The sequence below is a fragment of the Pogoniulus pusillus genome, chromosome 5, assembly GCF_015220805.1.
Source record: "Pogoniulus pusillus isolate bPogPus1 chromosome 5, bPogPus1.pri, whole genome shotgun sequence".
Classification (NCBI taxonomy): Eukaryota; Metazoa; Chordata; class Aves; order Piciformes; family Lybiidae; genus Pogoniulus; species Pogoniulus pusillus.
In genome coordinates this window covers 20,579,460-20,599,075 of record NC_087268.1, presented here as the reverse complement: position 1 = coordinate 20,599,075, position 19,616 = coordinate 20,579,460, and the positions used below count along the sequence as shown (strand labels likewise).

General features: G+C 46.4%; 1 protein-coding gene across 1 annotated transcript in view; it reads right to left on the bottom strand.

Annotated features, from left to right (window-relative positions):
- Window positions 1-18,736, bottom strand: part of LOC135175614 (protein arginine N-methyltransferase 8-like) — a 55,069-nt gene extending 36,333 nt beyond the window's left edge. The window contains exon 1 of the mRNA XM_064143946.1: window positions 18,527-18,736. Within this exon, the coding sequence (XP_064000016.1) occupies window positions 18,527-18,736 (210 nt within the window). The remainder of the gene's footprint in view (window positions 1-18,526) is intronic.
- Between the last annotated feature and the right edge of the window lie 880 nt (window positions 18,737-19,616).

Genomic DNA, 19,616 nt, shown 5'->3' with positions numbered 1-19,616 from the left:
TGGTTTTGGTTTGGGTTGGTCTCCAAATACCACAGGTCCCAATCCTCATCCTCAACTCACTAACAGCCATCTCATCTGCATCTCATCTACTTGACTGTCCCAAATTACCTGCTAAAATAATTGTTTTTTCCCCCTAAAATAACCTGTTTCTTTAGAATTTAACTTCTCTGCATTTCTTTACTGCCATCCATGTTTGTGTCTAACAGATACAGTATTTCAAAACATGAATTGTCTTTCCTCATATTTTCTTTGTCTTTCACAAAGTAGCTAATAATAAAAAAAAACCACACACAAAAACAAAAGCACAAACAAACAAACAAACAAAGAACAAAATCTAATTTATCACACGGGATATAGTCAAGCATCCCCAAACCAAACAATTCTGACTCTGGTGTGGATTCATCCCACCACCTGCAGACAGCTAAAGCAGAACAGTGTATGTGAGCTCACTACCACAGGCTCCCATCAGACTCAGGGGAGAAAAAATAATCTTATATCGATATTGAGCCAGCAGTGTGCACTTGCAGCCCAGAAAGCCAGCCAGAGCCTGGGCTGCATCAGGAGAAGTGTTGGCCAGTGGGGTGAGGGAGGTCATTCTCTCTCCTCTACTCTGCTCTGCTGAGAACCCACCTGCAGTACTGCATCCAGTTCTGGAGCCCCCACTACAAGAGATGCTGGAGTGTGTCCAGAGAAGGGCCATGAAGATGCTCAGAGGGCTGCAGCAGCGCTGCTGTGAGCACAGACTGAAAGAGTTGGAGCTGTTCGGTTCTGCAGAAGAGGAGGCTCCCAGGTGTCCTTCTTGTGGCCTTCCAGGATCTGAAGGGGGTCTACAAAAAAGCTGGGGCGGGACTTTTAGGCTGTCAGGGGGTGACAGGACTAGAGGGAATGGAGCAAAGCTGGATGTGGGAGATTGAGACTGGCCGTGAGGAGGAAGTTGTTGAGCATGAGTGGTGAGTGCCTGGAATGGGTTGTCCAGGGAGGTGGTTGAGGCCCCCATGCCTGGAGGTGTTAAGGCCAGGCTGGATGAGGCTGTGGGGCAGCCTGCTCTAGGGTAGGGTTGTCCCTGGGCATGGCAGGGGGGGGATGGAACTAGATCATCTTGTGGTCCCTTCCAACCTTGGACTGATTCTATGATTCTAAATATTGTGCATATTGTACTTAAATGATCACTGAATGAACCACCATAAAATGACTGGATTCACTCTTGATTGTAAAGAAAGTCCTCTCATCCAGAGTGGAGACTCAGTGAGTTTTGCTATGAGCTTCACCAAGAAAAAGACAACTTCCTTTCCTTGCTGTCATACCTTCAAGCCCTCCTTTCCATCTTTAGTAAAGTACATCTTCTGGATCAATTATGGAAGGTCTAAGAAATGAGATCTGTGCTCCTGATCTGTAGGCTGCATCTGAGTTTAGTCCTTTGGGTCTAGATCCAGGACTGAAGATCATCAATCAATGATAATTTGTGAGTGTCCTGCTACAGCAATGCATTAAAACCTGGGAAGGAAGCAAAGCAAGCACAATACCATCTGTCTCAGGCTTTCAGGCACAAAAGTGCTCCCTGGAATAGGACAAGGAGCAACGGGTGCAAGTTGCAGTATAAGAGGTTCCCTCTCAACACAATGGGGAACTTCTTTACTGTAAGGGTCCCAGAGCACTGGAACAGGCTGCCCAGGCAGGTTGTGGAGTCTCCTTCTCTGGAGCCTTTCAAGGCCTGTCTGGATGTGTTCCTCTGTGATCTGTGTTAGATTGTGTGGTCCTACTCTGGCAGGGGGGCTTGGACTCGAAGGGCTCCTTGGGTCCCTTCCAACCCCTAATATCCTGCGAGCTGTGTGTAGAGGTGGAGCACACCCCTCTGAAGTGCAGAACAGAGTTGCCGCCATCCCACTCTTACACAAAGGTGGTAGCAAAGGGAAGGTCAAGGATTGTGTGAGTGAGAAATCCTTAGCCTAGGCTAAGGAGCTTCTGATCCTGTAACATCTGAAGAAAGGACTACAAATTTTTAGTGAAACAAGAATATAAGTAAAGTGAATCTGAGGCTATAGTTTTTATATCAGATAAAGTGAATACAAAGGTTAGAGGTAGTGAGAGATTGAATTTCGGAATTCTCTTCTGCCTCCACAGAAAAACAACTTGGTTACAGCTTGCACCAAGCTGTATTCTGGGATAAAGACCTCTGAGAACTCTTGGTTAGATAAGTCAGAATGGAAGAAAATTAATAATAAAGAATATTTTTATAGTTTCCTGTTTTTCTAAGTAGAAATTATTTGAGGGAGTACACAAACCACACAAGATACTGCAGCTGTAATTGACCTCTTTCCATCACAGAAGATGGAAATATGTGGGGGCCAATGATGTTAAATTCCTTGACATGACTTACTTTTAGAATAGTTCTCTTAAAATCATTGGAGGAAAACTGTTAGAAACACTCGTCAAGCATCACTGTAGAGAGTAAAGGAAAACCAAAGACTAAATCCTGAACTACTGCTTCTCTCCTTATTTAGCCAAAGACAAAGATCCTGGAAGAACCATCAGAAAGTGATGTCCATGAAATCAGGGGATGTCAGGTAAGCCATTAAGCCTTTGTCATAAATTAACAGAAATGGAGAAGGAAGGGGAAGAAAGAATGAGGATTTACTCAAGGTCGCCCAGCAGATCAGTGCAGTTCAGTGGCTGACAGGGTGCACCTGGATCATTAGCAAAGCTGAGGACTGCAGTGTGAAAATTTTCTCCTACATTTACTATTCTGCTCCTACTATGTCCAGTTCTTGGGCTACTCAACTCAGAGAGATGTTGAGATACTGGAACGTGTCCAGAGAAGGGCAACAAAGCTGGTGAGTGGCCTGGAGCACAGCCCTGTGAGGAGAGGCTGAGGGAGCTGTGTGTGTGCAGCCTGCAGCAGAGGAGGCTCAGGGCAGGCCTCATTGCTGTCTACAGCTGCCTGATGGGAGGCTGTAGCCAGGGTGGGGGTTGGTCTCTTCTGCTAGGCAACCAGCAACAGAACAAGGGGACACAGTCTCAAGTTGTGCCAGGGGAGGTCTAGGCTGGATGTTAGGAGGAAGTTGTTGCCAGAGAGAGTGATTTGCATTGGAATGGACTGCTCAGGGAGGTGGTGGAGTCACTGTCCCTGGAGGTGTTGAAGCAAAGCCTGGATGAGGCACTTAGTGCCATGTGCCATGGTCTAGTTTGGTTGGACAGGGATGGGTGCTAGATTGGACTGGATGAGCTTGGATGGTCTCTTCCAACCTGATTGATTCTGTGATTCTATGAAAACCCACAGAAACTGTCTGCAGGTGACAATACAGAACAAGCAGTGTGAGAGCAGGCAAAGGCTGATGGGAGCAATGGGCCCCTGACAGTCTGCCAAGTAAAACAGAATTATTACATTCCTCTTACGAATGGTGACTGCACTGTGATCTTCCATGGAGCAGAAGGACTGCAATGTGGAGAAATAAACAAAATTAGTTTCTTATCAGTCCAGAGCTTGCCAAAGTTTTTTGTGGGTAATGAGCATGCACGGGACTGATTTTCAGATGCCAAATGAAGGTTTTAATGTACTTCCTTGCAAAAAAGTCTTTTTTCTTCTACCACCCTCATCTTTATTTCCCTGAATTTATGCAAATATCATTTTGTTCCTGGTAGGAAGGTTTCTATGTGTACCAGAAGGACTGCATTCAGGATTGTGGTGCACACAGAGTGATGGCCTACACTTTCTTTGTGTCACTTGTAATCATTTACTATGTCTTAAACCACAGACTCGGTTCACTGCCAATAGCCACAGAAAGAGGGAGGGACAGAAGAGCAAGGCAGATAGGGGTCAAGCAGGGCACAGCCACACCATACCTCCTGAAATTGAAAACTACTGCTGATAAACTACTTCTGGGTCTAACTACTTAGGGGAGAGAGGGAAAGGAAAAAATTTAAAAGATCTCCAGGATCATGTATGGGAACAGCATTTTTATAATCATAGAATCAACCAGGCTGGAAGAGACCTCCAAGATCATCCAGTCAACCTACCACCCATAACTAGCCAATCAACTAGACCATGGCACTAAGGGCCCCGTTCAGGCTTTGCTTGAACATCTCCAGGGACAGCGACTCCACCACCTCCCTGGGGCAGCCCATTCCATGCAAATCACTCTCTCTGGCAACAACTTCCTCCTAACATCCAGCCTATGGATGGATGGATGGAAACAGCATTTATTATATGTATGGATGTATGGAAATGGCAATTTTTGTCTAAAGAAATTATATGAGAAAAATCAAAGACTGCTGGTAAAGGGCCTTACAGACCAGATACACATTTTGGGAGGGCACCTGTGGGCAAACCATAATATACCAAACTTTGTAGAATGGTTTGGTTTATACTAATCACTTGGTAATATGCAAACCTAAAACCATGGCTACTGTAGAAGTGTCTACAGCTACCTGTTGGAGATCTGTGATATGCAATCTTGTAAAGACCCAGGCCTGCAGTGACTAAGGAAAGCAGGAGGGAGATAAAGGAGAAGCAGGGATATCTTGACATAAGCAATAAAGAAGGGTCTGCTGCCCAGAGATGAAAAAGGATTGATGGAGCCATCCTGCCTGCACCCAGTGCTGTAATAAAATATACCTACTGAAGACTCTGCATGAGTTTGAGATCCATTTCACAGGTCAAAAGCTTTACAGATCTTGCTTCCTCATAAATTCTCATATGAAGTTGATGGAAATGATCAGAAACTGTCTTCTGATTTAAAAAAACTTTTTTTAGATATATTTTTTGATTTAACAAAGAATATATATATATTTATACAAGACTGTAGATTCCTTTCTGTCTCTCTCTGAATAAGTTGTTCATGATTTCGTTTGGAACACTGGGTTTAACTGATGTGCAGCTTTGTGGTGGTTTAGGCTGTAACCCGCCCCCCACACTTTTGGAAATGCCCCAGCTAACTCAGACGGGCTCTGGGAATATAAATGAAGCTATTACTTACAGCTAGCAGAACATACAAGCAGATATTTAAATATATACAGTTATATACAGAAATATACAAAGGATAAGTAATACAGAAGCACAACTCCCCTCCCAGAAACCTGAGTCCCCAGGAGGTGTTCTCAAACCACCCCAACACCTCCCCCTGCCCCTCTCAACCTTACCTCAAATCCTGAGAAAGAATAGAGGTGCAACCAAGAGGTTAAGGAGCAAGGTTAGTGGCAGCAAGGTTAATGAGATGTTGCTCAGTGTGAAGCCAAAAGCAGAGTGAGACAAAATGGAGAATGTTATCTAATGTTTAATTCTTGTTCCCACGCTTCTCAGCGGGACTGTGAGAGAAGAGACACAACCATGTTTTCCTTTCATAGACAATTATCTACTTTCTCTCACCAAAACATTCTAGCCTGCTTCAAATTAGCACAATCCACCCTGTCTACTTCTCAGAGTGTTGCTAAGAACTATTTGATCTAATCTAAAACAATATTTACCAATGGATATTACAAGTTCAGTTCACACTTCATTCCAGCTCTCAGATGTAGGTGATTCAAAAGCTCACAGATGAGACGAGAACAGGGACTCCCAGGTGACGTTTGGTTCGGGTGATGTACTGTAGATTCTCTCGTAGATTCTCTAGTGTTGGACGCCGATGTACCTAGAACAGAAAACTCCTAACAACTTGTATTTACACTCTGAATTTAAACTCTCTCAGCTAAGGTTAGATTTCTCTGTGGAATACACTGGATTTCACCATTCTCCTGCATTACCCAGTATGTGACCAGGACCTTCAGCAGACCACCCCTCGGACAGGTTTCCCTTCCCGAAGGAGAAAATACCCAAACAGTTTTCCCTAACAGATTCTTTTCACGTACAACAGGAACTTTATCACCGTCTACTGTTTGGACCAAATCTGATTGTGCAGGTCCTGCTCTGTTTACTGAACCTCTACTATTTACCAACCAGGTAGCTTGTGCTAAATGTTTGTCCCAGTTTTTCAGAGTTCCACCCCCCATGGCTTTTAGGGTGGTTTTCAGCAAACCGTTGTAGCGCTCAATCTTCCCTGAAGCTGGTGCATAGTAGGGTATGATAGATCCATTCAATACCATGCTCTTTGGCCCAGTTTTTCACAAGATTGTTCTTGAAATGAGTACCATTGTCTGACTCAATTCTCTCTGGAGTTCCATGTCTCCACAAGATTTGTCTCTCCAAACCAAATGGTGTTACGTGCAGTAGCATGTGGAACTGGATAGGTTTCCAACCATCCAGTGCTGGCTTCTACCATCGTTAGCACATACTGCTTGCCAGAACGAGATCGAGGTAAAGTGATGTAGTCAATCTGCCAGGCTTCACCATACTTGTACTTTGACCATCTCTCACCATACCATAAGGGCTTGATTCGCTTAGCCTGCTTAATAGCAGCACAAATGTCACAGTCATAGATGACTTGGGTGATAGCGTCCATGGACAAGTCAATTGACCTATCGCGAGCCCATCGGTATGTTCCATCTCTGCCTTGATGTCCAGATGAGTCATGGGCCCACCGAGCTAAGAACAGCTCACCTCGGTGTTTCCAATCAAGGTCAATGTCAAGTTCAGAGTTGGTATCAACTTGAGCAATCTTAGCAGCTTGGTCTGCCTTCTGGTTGTGTTGATGTTCCTCAGTGGCTCTGCTCTTAGGCATGTGTGTCTACGTGCCGCACCTTCACTCTCCAGCCGTGCATCAATGTCCTGCCATAGATCAGCACACCAAATAGGCTTTCCTTTCCTCTGCCAACCATTCTTCTTCCAGTCCTTTAGCCAACCCCATAGAGCATTGGCTACCATCCACGAGTCGGTGTAGAGGTAAAGGATAGGCCAATTCTCACGTTCAGCCACATCAAGAGCAAGTTGAACAGCTTTTACCTCAGCGAACTGACTGGATTCTCCTTCTCCATCTTTCGTTTCGGTAACTCTCCTGGTTGGACTCCAAACTGCTGACTTCCATATTCGCTTGTTCCCAACAAGACGACAGGAACCATCTGTGAACAAAGCATAGTTCTTTTCCTGATCAGAGAGATCACCATAGGGAGGAGCTTCCTCAGCACGAGTTATTTTCTCCTCTGGAGGTTTGGAACAGTCTGTGCCTTCCGGCCAGTTGGTGATCACCTCCACCAGACCAGGTCGGTCAAGATTACCCATTCGTGCTCGTTGGGTTATCAAAGCCATCCATTTAGACCAGGTTGCATCTGTGGCATGATGTGGTGATGAACCTTTGCCCTTGAACATCCAGTTTAGAAATCTGGCAATCTAGGAGCTAAAAGTAATTGTGACTCAGTTCCAATCACTTCAGAAGCTGCTTTCACTCCTTCATAGGCTGCTAGTATCTCTTTCTCTGTTGCAGTATAATTTTACTCTGAACCTCTGTAGTAACGTCCCCCAGAAACCAAGTGGACGACCACGTGTCTCATTTGGAGCTCTCTGCCAAAGGCTCCAAGTTGGACATTGTCACTGGCAGCCGTGTACAGAATGTTCTTAATGTCTGGACCAGATCGCACAGGTCCCAAGCCCACTGCATGGACTACTTCTCGTTTGATCTGATCAAAGGCTGCTTGTTGTTCAGGTCCCCACTCGTAAATTGTTTCTCATCGAGTCACATCGTGCAGAGGTTTGACAATCTGACCTGAAACCAGGAATGTGTAGTCTCCAAAATCTCACCACACCAAGGAAAGAAAGTGTGTTCCCCCCCCTTCTTACTGGTGGGAACTGCCATGTAGAGACTTTGCGTAATCACATCCTGAGGAATGTAACGGCGAACCATCCTGCCACCGCACCCTCCCAGGAAACTGATTTTCTCTGACAGGTCCTTTGACCTTGTTGTCTTCATGGCAAAACCTCTTGCAACAGAATGTCAATGATTTTGTTACCTTTCTTGAAGACTTCCTCAGCAGTTTGGCCCCACACAATGATGACGTCGATGAACTGTATTTGCTCTGGAGCTTACCTTTCTCCAGTGCATTGTGGATGACTGAGTGACAAGATGGTTGAGCTGTTTCACCCCTGAGGCAAACGGTTGAACTGGTACTGGATTCCTCTCCAGGTGCATGAATGCAAACTGAGGCCTGCACTCCTTTGCTATGGGAATAGAGAAGAAAAGCATAGCAATGTCTATGGTAGCATACCATTAGCCTCCTTCGATTCCAGCTCGTACTGGAGTTCCAAGCATGTCCGGCACAGCTGCATTCATGGGTGGAGTCACCTCGTTGAGGGCATGAAAATCAACTGTCAGCCTCAGTCTCCGTTAGGCTTGTGCACAGGCCTAGATGGGACTGTTTGAAAGGTGAATGAGCTTTCTCGATGACAGCTGCACTCTCCAGCTGACAAATCAGCTGATGAATGGGCAAACAAAGAGTCATGGTTAGTTCTGTACTGCCTGTGGTGAACAGTTTGCAGTAGCAATTTGCACTACCAGATCCTCTATGTCATGATGTCCCCACAACTGCAGATTCATCTGAAACTTCTAGGTCTAATGGACAATTTCAATCTTACCATGCTCAGTCTCTACAGATGCTATTTCCAATAGCCCATTTGTGACCCTTAGGTTCTTTTGAAACAACCTTGTCTCAAAAAGTCAATTCCCAAAATGCTAGGCGCATCAGGACCAGTTACAATAGTATGTTTCTTCCACTCTTTACCAGTTAAACTGATCTCAGCCTGTATCTTAGTTAACTCTTAAGATCCACCAGTGATTCCAAAAATAGATATGGACTCTGTCCCTTTGCAGTTTGATGGCAACAAAGTACACTGAGCACTCTCTGTCAGCTAAAGCCCTGTATTCCGAACTCTGAACTGCCAGGCAACCTAATGAATACATTCCAATAGATTCGGTTCTCTCTACTATCCCCTTTCCTCCTCCTGGCTGGAGGCAGGGCACACCCCTAATGCTGAACATGGGCATGTGGGTGTACACAAATGATTAGTGTTGGTGTGAGAGAAGTTGCAATTGTTGGAATAATTGCAGTTGCTCTCGGGAGCTGAAGACGTGACAGCTACTTTTCTGGCATTATTGCCTCTGTTTCTGCCACTCTGCAGATCCCTGACTCTCTTTGAAAGAGCTGAAGTAGTCTGACCATCCCATTTGTTCATGTTCTCACCGTAAGTGTCCGACGCAGAATTATCCACAGTGACACACGTGGTTGATGATGTCTAGGTGGAATTTGTCTCCTCCTGGGTTGGAATTGCCTCGCAGGAGGTGGGCGTCTGTTCCTGATTGCAGAAACATTCACCCATTCAGATGATGCAGGAATGGTATCCTTCACCAGATTGGAAATTGAGGTTACTGTTTCTTAGCTCGGTGGGGCCCATGATTCATCTGGACATCAAGGCAGAGATGCAACATACTGATGGGCACGCGATAGGTCAGTGATTTGTCCACGGACGCTATCACCCAAGCCATCTATGACTGTGACATTTGTGCTGCTATTAAGCAGGCTAAGCGAATCAAGCCCTTATGGTATGGTGAGAGATGGTCAAAGTACAAGTATGGTGAAGCCTGGCAGATTGATTACATCACTTTACCTCGATCTCGTTCTGGCAAGCAGTAGGTGCTAACGATGGTAGAGGCCAGCACTGGATGGCTGGAAACCTATCCAGTTCCACATGCTACTCCACGTAACACCATTCTTGGCTTGGAGAGACAAATCATGTGGAGACATGGAACTCCAGAGAGAATTGAGTCAGACAATAGCACTCATTTCAAGAACAATCTTGTGAAAAACTGGGCCAGAAGAGCACAGTATTGAGTGGATTCTACCACATACCCTACTATGCCTCAGATTCAGGAAGATTGAGCACTACAAACGGTTTGCTGAAAACCTCCCTAAAAGCTATGGGGGTGTGGAACTCTGAAAAACTGGGACAAACATTTAGCACAAGAGCAACCTGGTTGGTAAATAGTAGAGGTTTCAGTAAACAGAGCAGGACCTGCACAATCAGATTTGGTCCAAAACAGTAGACAGTGATAAAGTTCCTGTTGTACGTGGAAAAGAATCTATTAGGGAAAACTGTTTGGGTATTTTCACCTTCGGGCGAAGGGAAACCTGTCTGAGGGATGGTGTCTGCTGAAGGTCCTTGTCACACCTACTGGGTAATGCAAGGAGAATGGTGAAAATCCAGTGTATTCCACAGAGAAATCTAATCTTAGCTGAGAGAGTCCAAATTCAGAGTGTATAATAACAAGTTGTTAGGAGTTTTCTGTTCTAGGTACTGTCACCATCCAACACTTGCTGCCCTTGTGGGGGCAAGCAGCGACCTGGTTCAGGAACAAGATGGTGACCTGTTCTTGGCCACTCGTGACCACAGCTCACACACACCGATGCGGTGGAGAACAAATGGCATTTATTCATGTACAGTGCTGCGTTATATAGTGTGAAGATAAACATAATTTCCGTCTGCTTACATCACTACTAAATATTATGGGTTATGGCAGTAAGAGGAGGGGTCCCCTGTCTTTCGTACATCCCCGTTATCTTTCTGGACACCAGACCCTAGCTGCCCACAACACTAGAAGAATCTACAAGTGAATCTACAGTACATTCACCCGAACCCAACATCACCTAGGAGTCCCTGATCTCGTCTCATCTGTGAGGAGTCCTGTTCTGAGGCTTTTGAATCACCTACATCTGAGATAGCTGGAATGAAATGTTTTAGATTAGATCAAATAGTTCTTAGCAACACTCTGAAGTGAAGTAGTCAGGGGTGGATTGTGCTAGTTTGAGCAGGCTAGAATGTTTTGGTGAAAGTAGATAATGGCTATGAAAGGAAAACATGGTTGTGTCTCTTCTCTCACAGTCCGCTGAGAAGCGTGGGAACAAGAAGTAAACATTAGATAACATTCTCCATTTTTGTCTCACTCTGCTGTTTGGCTTCACACTGAGCCACATCTCATTAACCTCGCTGCCACTAACCTTGCTCCTTAACCTCTTGGTTGCACCTCTATTCTTTCTCATGGATTTGGGGTAAGGTTGAGAGGTGCAGGGGGAGGTGTTGGTTTAGTAACTCTGCAAATCAGCTAACCTGTTACCGTATCTGCAGCTGTTTTGGAAGTGGTTTCCTTGGTTAAGAAATGAATGACAGCTTTGAAAGGATAGGGCTTTTCTCATAGGCAAATAAATCTTCTGCCATCTTTATGTGAGCACATCAGGAAAAATCATCCTCTTACTCCATGATGACACAAGTTCCGTAAAGAGGAGACAAAGTCAGAAAGGTATTTCAACCTGATTGCGCATTAGTCATTTCCTGAAATTCAGTCTTGGACCCTCAGCCAAGGTACAATGCCCACCACTCCCAGGCACCTCTGTAGCTCCTAAAGGCTCTGCATGTCCTGCCCTCCTCCTCCTCCTTAAGGTCAGCAAAAATCACTGAGAACTCTGTCTCAAAGAACTGAAATAGCGACCATTGCCTGTTCTAGTCACAAAGTGAGGGGGAGACCTGTAAGGGAACTGTAGGTTGTGATTATTTCTCATTCATACATCCTGGAAGGCCAAATTAAGCTTTTCATTCTATGATTTTGTAACTTCCATTTACATAAGTATATATATAGTCTTTTGTATTACTCATCCTGTTATCTGGGCAAGATACATTCTTTTAGGATCTTCTTTTCACTTTTTAATTTCAAGGGTCAGATCTTCCTTACCTCTGACCATGCCAGGTCTTTTCTTCCTCCAAGGCAATTATCTTAAGACCAATTGCAAGAAGAGGAATCCACCACACCTTTTTCCTGTGCAGTACTTCCTACCTTTCTTCACTGGCAAGCTTATTGCCCATTCTCGTTAGTTTTGCCAGTAAGTTAATGGAAATCCATTTTAGGATAAACACTGCCTTTCCTTTGCCCTCAGTGAACAACTTTGCAAAAGCACCCTGAGGGCAATAGACTTCCCCTTCATCTCCCCGAAAACACATTTTGGAGCTCCCTGAGAGTTTTGTGGCACTACCAGACAAATCTTGGTCCAAGCAAGTCCCAGGGAACTAAATACATTGAAGCCAAAATATATGCAATTACTTGCTACCTAGTGCCTGGGCTTGGACATATTGAGGACAGGTTTCAGAAAGTTGTAATCCAACTACTTGTATACCTGTAAGAATAGGTTTGCCTTTAAAATACCTACTGCTTTAAATACGTTATTGAAGGACAACTCTCCTTGCTGATATCACTCCACATCAGATCAGGCCAGTCAGGAAATTGCCACCCATATAATGCACTATATTAAACAAAAAAAATAAATACAATATAATATATATATTATATTATCTATCTATATATATAAAATGCATTAGACCTGAGCAAGGCCTTTGACACTGTCCCACACCATATCGTGGTCTCCAAGCTGGTGATGCATGAGTTTGATGGGTGGACCACGAGGTGATAAAGAACTGGATTCTACAATTCTGTGATGGACACACCCAAAGAGTGGCTGTCATGGCTCCATGTCCCAGTGGAGTCCCTCAGAGATCAGTCCTGGGACCAGTCTTGATCAACATCTTTGTGGGTGCCATGGACAGAGGCACTGAGTGTGCCTCAGCAAGTTTGCTGACAACACCAAGCTGTGTGGTGCAGCAGACAGGGCTGGGAGGGCAGGGATCCATCCAGAGGGACCTGACAGGCTAGAGAGGTGGGCACATGCCAGCCTCAGGAGGTTCAATAAGACAAGTGCAGAGTCCTGCGTCTGGGTGGAGGCAATGCCAAGCACAACATCAGGCTGGGCAGGGACTGGCTGGAGAGCAGCCCTGAGGAGAGGGACTTGGGGTGCTGGGAGGTGGACAAGAAGCTTAACATGAGCCAGCAGTGTGCACTTGCAGCCCAGAAAGCCGCCAGATCCATGGGCTGCATCAGGAAAAGTGTGCACCTGCAGTACTGCATCCAGTTTCTGGAGCCCCCATTACAAGAGGGATGTGGAGATGCAGGAGTGTGTCCACAGAAGGGCCACAAGGATGCTCAGAGTAGATCTGCTGTGAAGACAGACTGAAAGAGTTGGGGCTATTCAGTCTGCAGAAGAGGAGGCTCCCAGGTGACCTTCTTGTGGCCTTCCAGGAACTGGAAGGGGGGCCTACAAAAAAGCTGGGGAGGGACTTTTCAGGATATCAGGGGGTGACAGGACTGGGGGGAATGGAGCAAAGCAGGTGGTGGGGAGATTCAGAGTGTCCATGAAGAGGAAGTTGTTGAGCATGAAAGTGGTGAGAGGCTGGAATGGTTTGCCCAGGGAGGTGGTTGAGGCCCCATGCCTGGAAGTGTTTAAGGCCAGACTGGATGAGGCTGTGGGCAGCCTGCTCTAGGGTAGGGTGTCCCTGGGCATGGCAGGGGGGTTGGAATGAGATGATCGTTGTGGTCCCTTCCAACTCTGACTGATTCTGTGATTCTGTCATTATTTTGGCCTTGAAAGGATGCTGACTGGCAAACTAGGAGCTAGGGAGAGCTAGGGTGGGGATTGCTAAATCTTTTAAACAGGACTGGACTCTACCAATTCATCAAAGAAAAGTATATGGAGGCTTGCAGGACAGTACAGAAAGAGCCTTTTCTGCATCTCACTAGGCTCACAGCCACTTTGTTCCATATTCTATGTTCTATACTCCACAGTTTGCCAAAAGATTATATAATAATAGAGAATGTTTTTGATGCTTGGGGCTTTCAACCTAAGTGGATGTCCACATTCTGATTAATTTTATACCAGCCAAACTATTACTCATCCCAATAACTTAAAACAAGTTAATTTTTTTCCCTCCAATGTGTTCATTTCCCAAGTTCTTTTTGATTGTTTCAGCAATACGTCCAGTAAAACAGTAAACAAACTCCATGCAGGTGGTTTTGCACAAGTAACAAATGGACAGGGGACAGATTCAAAGATTGATATTCAACCTAATTGACCTTCATGGTGTGTTTGAACTTCAGTCCTTAGGCTGAAGACAACAAGCATCTCGTGGCTTGGACAGATTCACTCTGATATGGGTCAAGAGCTGGCTGCAGAGCTGAGCCCAGAGAGCAGTGGTGAATGGTGCCACATCCAGGTGGCAGCTGTCACTAGTGGTGTGCCCCAAGGATCAGTGCTGGGCCCAGTCCTGTTCAACATCTTTATTGATGATCTGGATCAGGGGATTGGGTCCAGCATCAATAAGTTTGCAGATGACACCAAACTAGGAGCAGGTGTGGAGCTTTTAGAGGATAGCAGAGCCTGCAGAGGACCTAGACGGGCTGGATGGGTGGGCAGAGGCCAATAGGATGAGATTTAACAAGGCCAGTGCAGGGTTCTACACTTCGGCCACAACAACTCCAAGCAGCACTACAAGCTGGGGACAGAGTGGCTGAGAGAAGCCAGGCAGAGAGGGACCTGGAAGTGCTGGTGGATAGTAGCTGAACATGAGCCAGCAGTGTGCCCTGGTGGGCAGGAGAGCCAATGGCGTCCTGGCCTGGCTCAGGAAGAGTGTGGCCAGCAGGGACAAGGGAGGTTATTCTGCCCCCGTACTCAGCACTGGTCAGGCCACATTTTGAGTGCTGTGTCCAGTTCTGGGCTCCTCAAATCAGGAGAGATGTTGAGGTTCTGGACGTGTCCCAGAGAAGGGTGACAAAGCTGGTGAGGGGCCTGTTAGCACAGTCCTGTGATGAGAGGCTGAGGGAGCTAGAGGTGTGCAGCCTGGAGAAGAGGAGGCTCAGGGCAGACCTCATTGCTGTCTGCGCTGCGCTCTATGGGAGGTTGTAGCCAGTGGGGTTGGTCTCTTCTGCTAGGCAAGCAGCCAGGGGAGGTCTAGGCTGGATGTTAGGAGGAAGTTGTTGGCACAGAGAGATGATTGGCATTGGAATGGGCTGCCCAGGGAGTTGGTGGAGTCGCCGTGCCTAGAGATGTTCAAGCAAAGCCTGGATGAGGCACTTATTTATCTTTGTTGTTGCCTTCCTCTGGGCTCATGCAAATACCTGAACATCTTAAATTTTGGGGCCTGAAACTGCACACAGTAGTCAAGGTGAGGCCATGTCGACTCTGAATACAGTGGGATAATCATCTCCTTTGACAAGATGGTTGCACTGTGCTTGGTGCATTGATTGTGGTTTCTGCTCTTGAATGCCAAGGCACACTGCTAAATCTATTGAGCTTGCTGTTGACCAACACTTCCAACTCTTTTTTCTGCCAAGCTGCTCTTCAGTTGCTCCTCTACCCCATTTATACCATGCCCAGTGTTACTCTGTCCCAGGTGAAGAATTTGGTTATTTTGACTACTTAAATTTTCACCCCATAATCACTGCTCAATAATACAATTTATCTGTGTCTCTCTGCAAGGCCTCTCATCCCGTCAAGAGAGTGAACAACACCTTAAGGTTTGATATTATCTTCAAACTTGCAAAACTGTCATTCAAATCATCTAGATCAGTGATAAATACATTAAACTTAACTTAGCTAGAACAGAGCTCTGAGGGACACCACTGGTAACCAGTCACCAGCTAGATGAAGCCCCTTTCACTACAACCCTCTGAGGCCTACTGTTTAGACTCATTGTACTGGCTCATTTCACAGTTGGACAGCTTGTCCAGAAGGATGCTGTGACATCAAAAGTCTTAATAAAACCTAGAGAAATCACATGCACTGCCTTCCCTTCACCCTCTGGGCAGGTGATTTTATCACAGAGGGTATCAAATTAGTGTAAGAGGATGTTCCTTTTGTGAAGCCACGTTGGCTGTGCCTGATGTATTGGCACTGCTTTTTAAACCTTTCCAGTAGTATACCTGGTACTGAAGTTAGACCAAGAGGTCTGTAGTTTCCTGGATCTTCATTCACATCCTTCTTATAAATTGGCTATCTTCCAGTCAGCAAGGACCTCCTCAGACTTCCAAGGTAGATGAGTTGAGAGGGATCCTACCATAGCACCAGCTAGCTCCTTTGGCAGTTTGAGGTAAATTCCATCAGGTACCCATGGACTATAAAAGCTGATACAACCTGGTCCATTACAACTCCTGCAGTCATGGTCCTCCAGCTCAGAAGACAGGGAAACTCAATGTCTGTCATTATTAAACACTGAGCAAAAACAGTGCATAGAAGCATAGAATTGGTCAGGGCTGGAAGGGACCTCAACGATCATCTAGTTCCAGTTCCCTGCCATGGGCAGGGACACCTCACACTAGATCAAATTGTTCTGAGCCCCATCCAGCTTGGCCTTAATGACCTCCAGGGGTGAGGCTTCTACCACCTCCCTGGGCAACCTGTTCCAGTGTCTCACCACACTCATGCTGAAGAACTTCTTCCTAACATCCAATCAGAATCTAATAAATCCCAATCTGAATCTGCCCAATTCTATTTTTACTCCCTTCCTCCTAGGTCCTGTCACTACCTAACATCATAAAAAGTCCCTCACCAGCTTTTCTATAGGCCCCACTCAGATACTGGAAGGCCACAATAAGATCTCCCTCGGAGCCTCTCTTGTCCCAACAGAAACAGCCCTCAACTCTCTCAGTCTGTCTTCATAGGAGAGGAGCTTCAGCCCTCTGATCATCCTCATGGCCCTTCTCTGGATATGCTCCAGCATGTGTAGATCTTTGTTGTAACAGGGGCTCCTGAACTGGATGCAGTACTCACGGTGGAGTCTCACCAATACTTTCACTTTTTCTTCATCTTTGTTGTCAGGTGACTGTCTTCAACAATGTGATGGTTTGGGTGTTACCCACACCCCCCACAATTTGGAAACTGATGGAGCAGGTTATCTTGGGGGTGATAAGAGCGCACCTAAGGGATGACAAATGGCTCAGGTCCAGCCAGCATGGGTTTAGGAAGGGCAGATCCTGCCTTTCTAACCTGATCTCCTTCTATGATCAGGTGACCCGCTTGGTGGGATGTGGGGAGGCCTGTGGGTGTGGTCTATCTGGACTTCAGCAAGGCCTTTGACACTGCACCCCACAGTGCTGGCTGTGCTGTCAGCTGTCAGCCCATGGCTTGGATGGCAACACTCTGTGCTGGGTTAGGAACTGCTGGAGGGGCCGAGCCCAGAGAGTGGTGGTGAATGGTGCCACATCCAGCTGGCGGGCCAGTCACTAGTGGTGTCCCTCAGGAATCAGTGCTGGGCCCCATCCACTTTAACATCTTCATAGATGATCTAGATGAGGGCCTGGAGTCAGTCATCAGCAAGTTTGCAGATGACACCAAGCTGGGGGCAGATGTGACTGAGTTGGAAGGCAGAAGGGCTCTGCAGCGGGACCTTGACCTGCCTGGACAGATGGGCAGAGGCCAATGGGATGGGGTTCAATAGTTCCAAGTGCAGGGTGCTGCACTTTGGCCACAACAACCCATGCAGAGATACAGCTGGGGTCAGAGTGGCTGGAAGAGCAGCCAAACAGCAAGGGATCTGGGGGTGCTGATTGAAAACTGCCTGAACATGAGCCAGCAGTGTGCCCAGGTGGCCAAGAGAGCCAGGTGCATCCTGGCCTGCATCCGGAATGGTGTGGTCCAGCAGGAGCAGGGGAGGTCATTCTGCCCCTGTACTCTGCACTGGTTAGACCTCACCTTGAGGTACTGTCGTTCAGTTCTGGGGCCCTCCAGTTTAAAAGGGTTGCTGAGATGCTTGAGCATGTCCAGAGAAGGTGACGAGGCTGGTGAGAGGCCTTGAGCAACAGCCCAAAGAGGAGAGGCTGAGGGAGCTGGATTGTTTAGCCTGGAGAAGAGGAGGCTCAGGGGTGACCTTATTGCTGTCTACAACTACCTGAGGGGTGGTTGTGGCCAGGAGGAGGTTGCTCTCTTCTCTCAGGTGGCCAGTGCCAGAACGAGAGGACACAGCCTCAGGCTGTGCCAGGGGAATTCAGGGCTCGAGATGAGGAGAAAGTTCTTCACTGAGAGAGTCATTGGGCACTGGAATGGGCTGCCCGGGAGGTGGTGGAGTCGTCGTCCCTGGGCAGTTTCAAGGCAAGGTTGGATGTGGCACTTGGTGCCATGGTCTAAGCCTTGAGCTCTGTGCTAAAGGGTTGGGACCTTGATGATCTGTGAGGTCTCTTCCAACCCTGATGATACTGTGATACTGTGATACTGTGAAATCACCCCAGACTAGACTCAGCTGGCTCTGGAAATATGAATGAAGCTTACATTTACATCTTAGCAGATTATACAAGCAGATATTTACAGTACACAGTTATATACAGAAATATTCAAGGTAAAGGGTCATACAGAAACACAACAGCCCTCCCAGAAACCTGAGTCCCCAGGAGGGGCTCCAAACCTCCCCTTTCACCTTCTCCCACCCCTCTCAGCCTTACCCCAGACCTAAGGCAGAATGGAGGTTCGGCCAGGGGGTTAGGAAACAAAGTGGATTAGTCAGAGAAATGGCAGAGAGGCTAGAGAGAGAAAAAAAAATGCATCTCCAAGCTCCCCAGCAGAAGTAGTAACTCCCTTATCTGTGTTTAGATTCATTTTCTTATACATCTCAGCAAGCCTATGAGTGAGGTAGACCTCATCCTGTTTCCCTTTCACAGCCTGTGATCTAATCCTTCTCACCAAAACATCCTAGCTAGCTTCAAACTAGCACAAACGAGTATCAGCCCAACATTTTGCTTAAATCTACTCTTTCTTCTTGTCTGACAACAATGGCCAGTTTCAGCTTCAGTTCAGCTTTGGTCTTATATATCTTCTCCTTGTGTATGCAAATCACAACTCTGTAATCTTCCCGTAAAGCCTTACGCAGGTTCCAGAGCTTGTAATCTTTCTTTTTCCTCTTGAGCTCCATGAGGAGCAGAGCTCTGTTCAGCCAGCTGGTCTCCTGCCCCGTGTGCATGACTTACAACACTGAAGGATTATGAGCTCCTGTGCTTCTAGAAGGTGGTTCCTAAAAACTGACCAGCACCCATGGAGCCTTAGACCCTCTGAATAAGATTCTCAGAGTACTCTGCTAAATAGCTTCCTGAAGTCCAAGAGTAGCAACTCTGATGTTTGGTTTTGGTTTATTCTTGTTGCATTGACAGTTTTAAATGCAACCATTTTGTGTAACTGTGACTAAGGCAGCCATCTATCACCACATCTCCCACGAGCCCTTCTCTATCCAGGTGTGTAGGAGGACTTTCCTAGCTGGCTCACTCAGTACTTGCGATAAAAAGTTGCCTTCAACAGACTACTGAATTTCACAGACTTGCTTATCACAGCAGCATGGTATTCCCACCTGCTATCTAGCTGGTATCTGGTATAGACTGGATGTTAGGAGGAAGTTCTTCCCAGAGACAGTGATTTGCCGTTGGAATGGGCTGCCCAGGGAGGTGGTGGAGTTGACGTGCCTGGAGGTGTTGAAGCCAAACCTGGCTGGGGCACTTAGTGCCATAGTCTGGTTGATTGGCCAGGGCTGGGTGCTTGGTTGGACTGGATGATCTTGGAGGTCTCTTCCAACCTGGATGGTTCTATGATTCTGTGATTCAAAGTTGAACTCTTCAATAAGGAGAAGGGCTACCAGTCCAGAGATTTGTTGTGATTGCCTATAGTGTAATTCATCAGTGCCATCACCCTCTCTGGGCTATCAATAGTAGACACCCACTACAACATATGCTTTGTTTTCCATATCCTTAATCTTTACCCAGAATCTCTCAAACACATAATTCATTAACTTTAAGCACTGCATAGCCAAACTTCTCTCTTACCTCCAGTGCAGCTTCTTTATCTTACTTGCT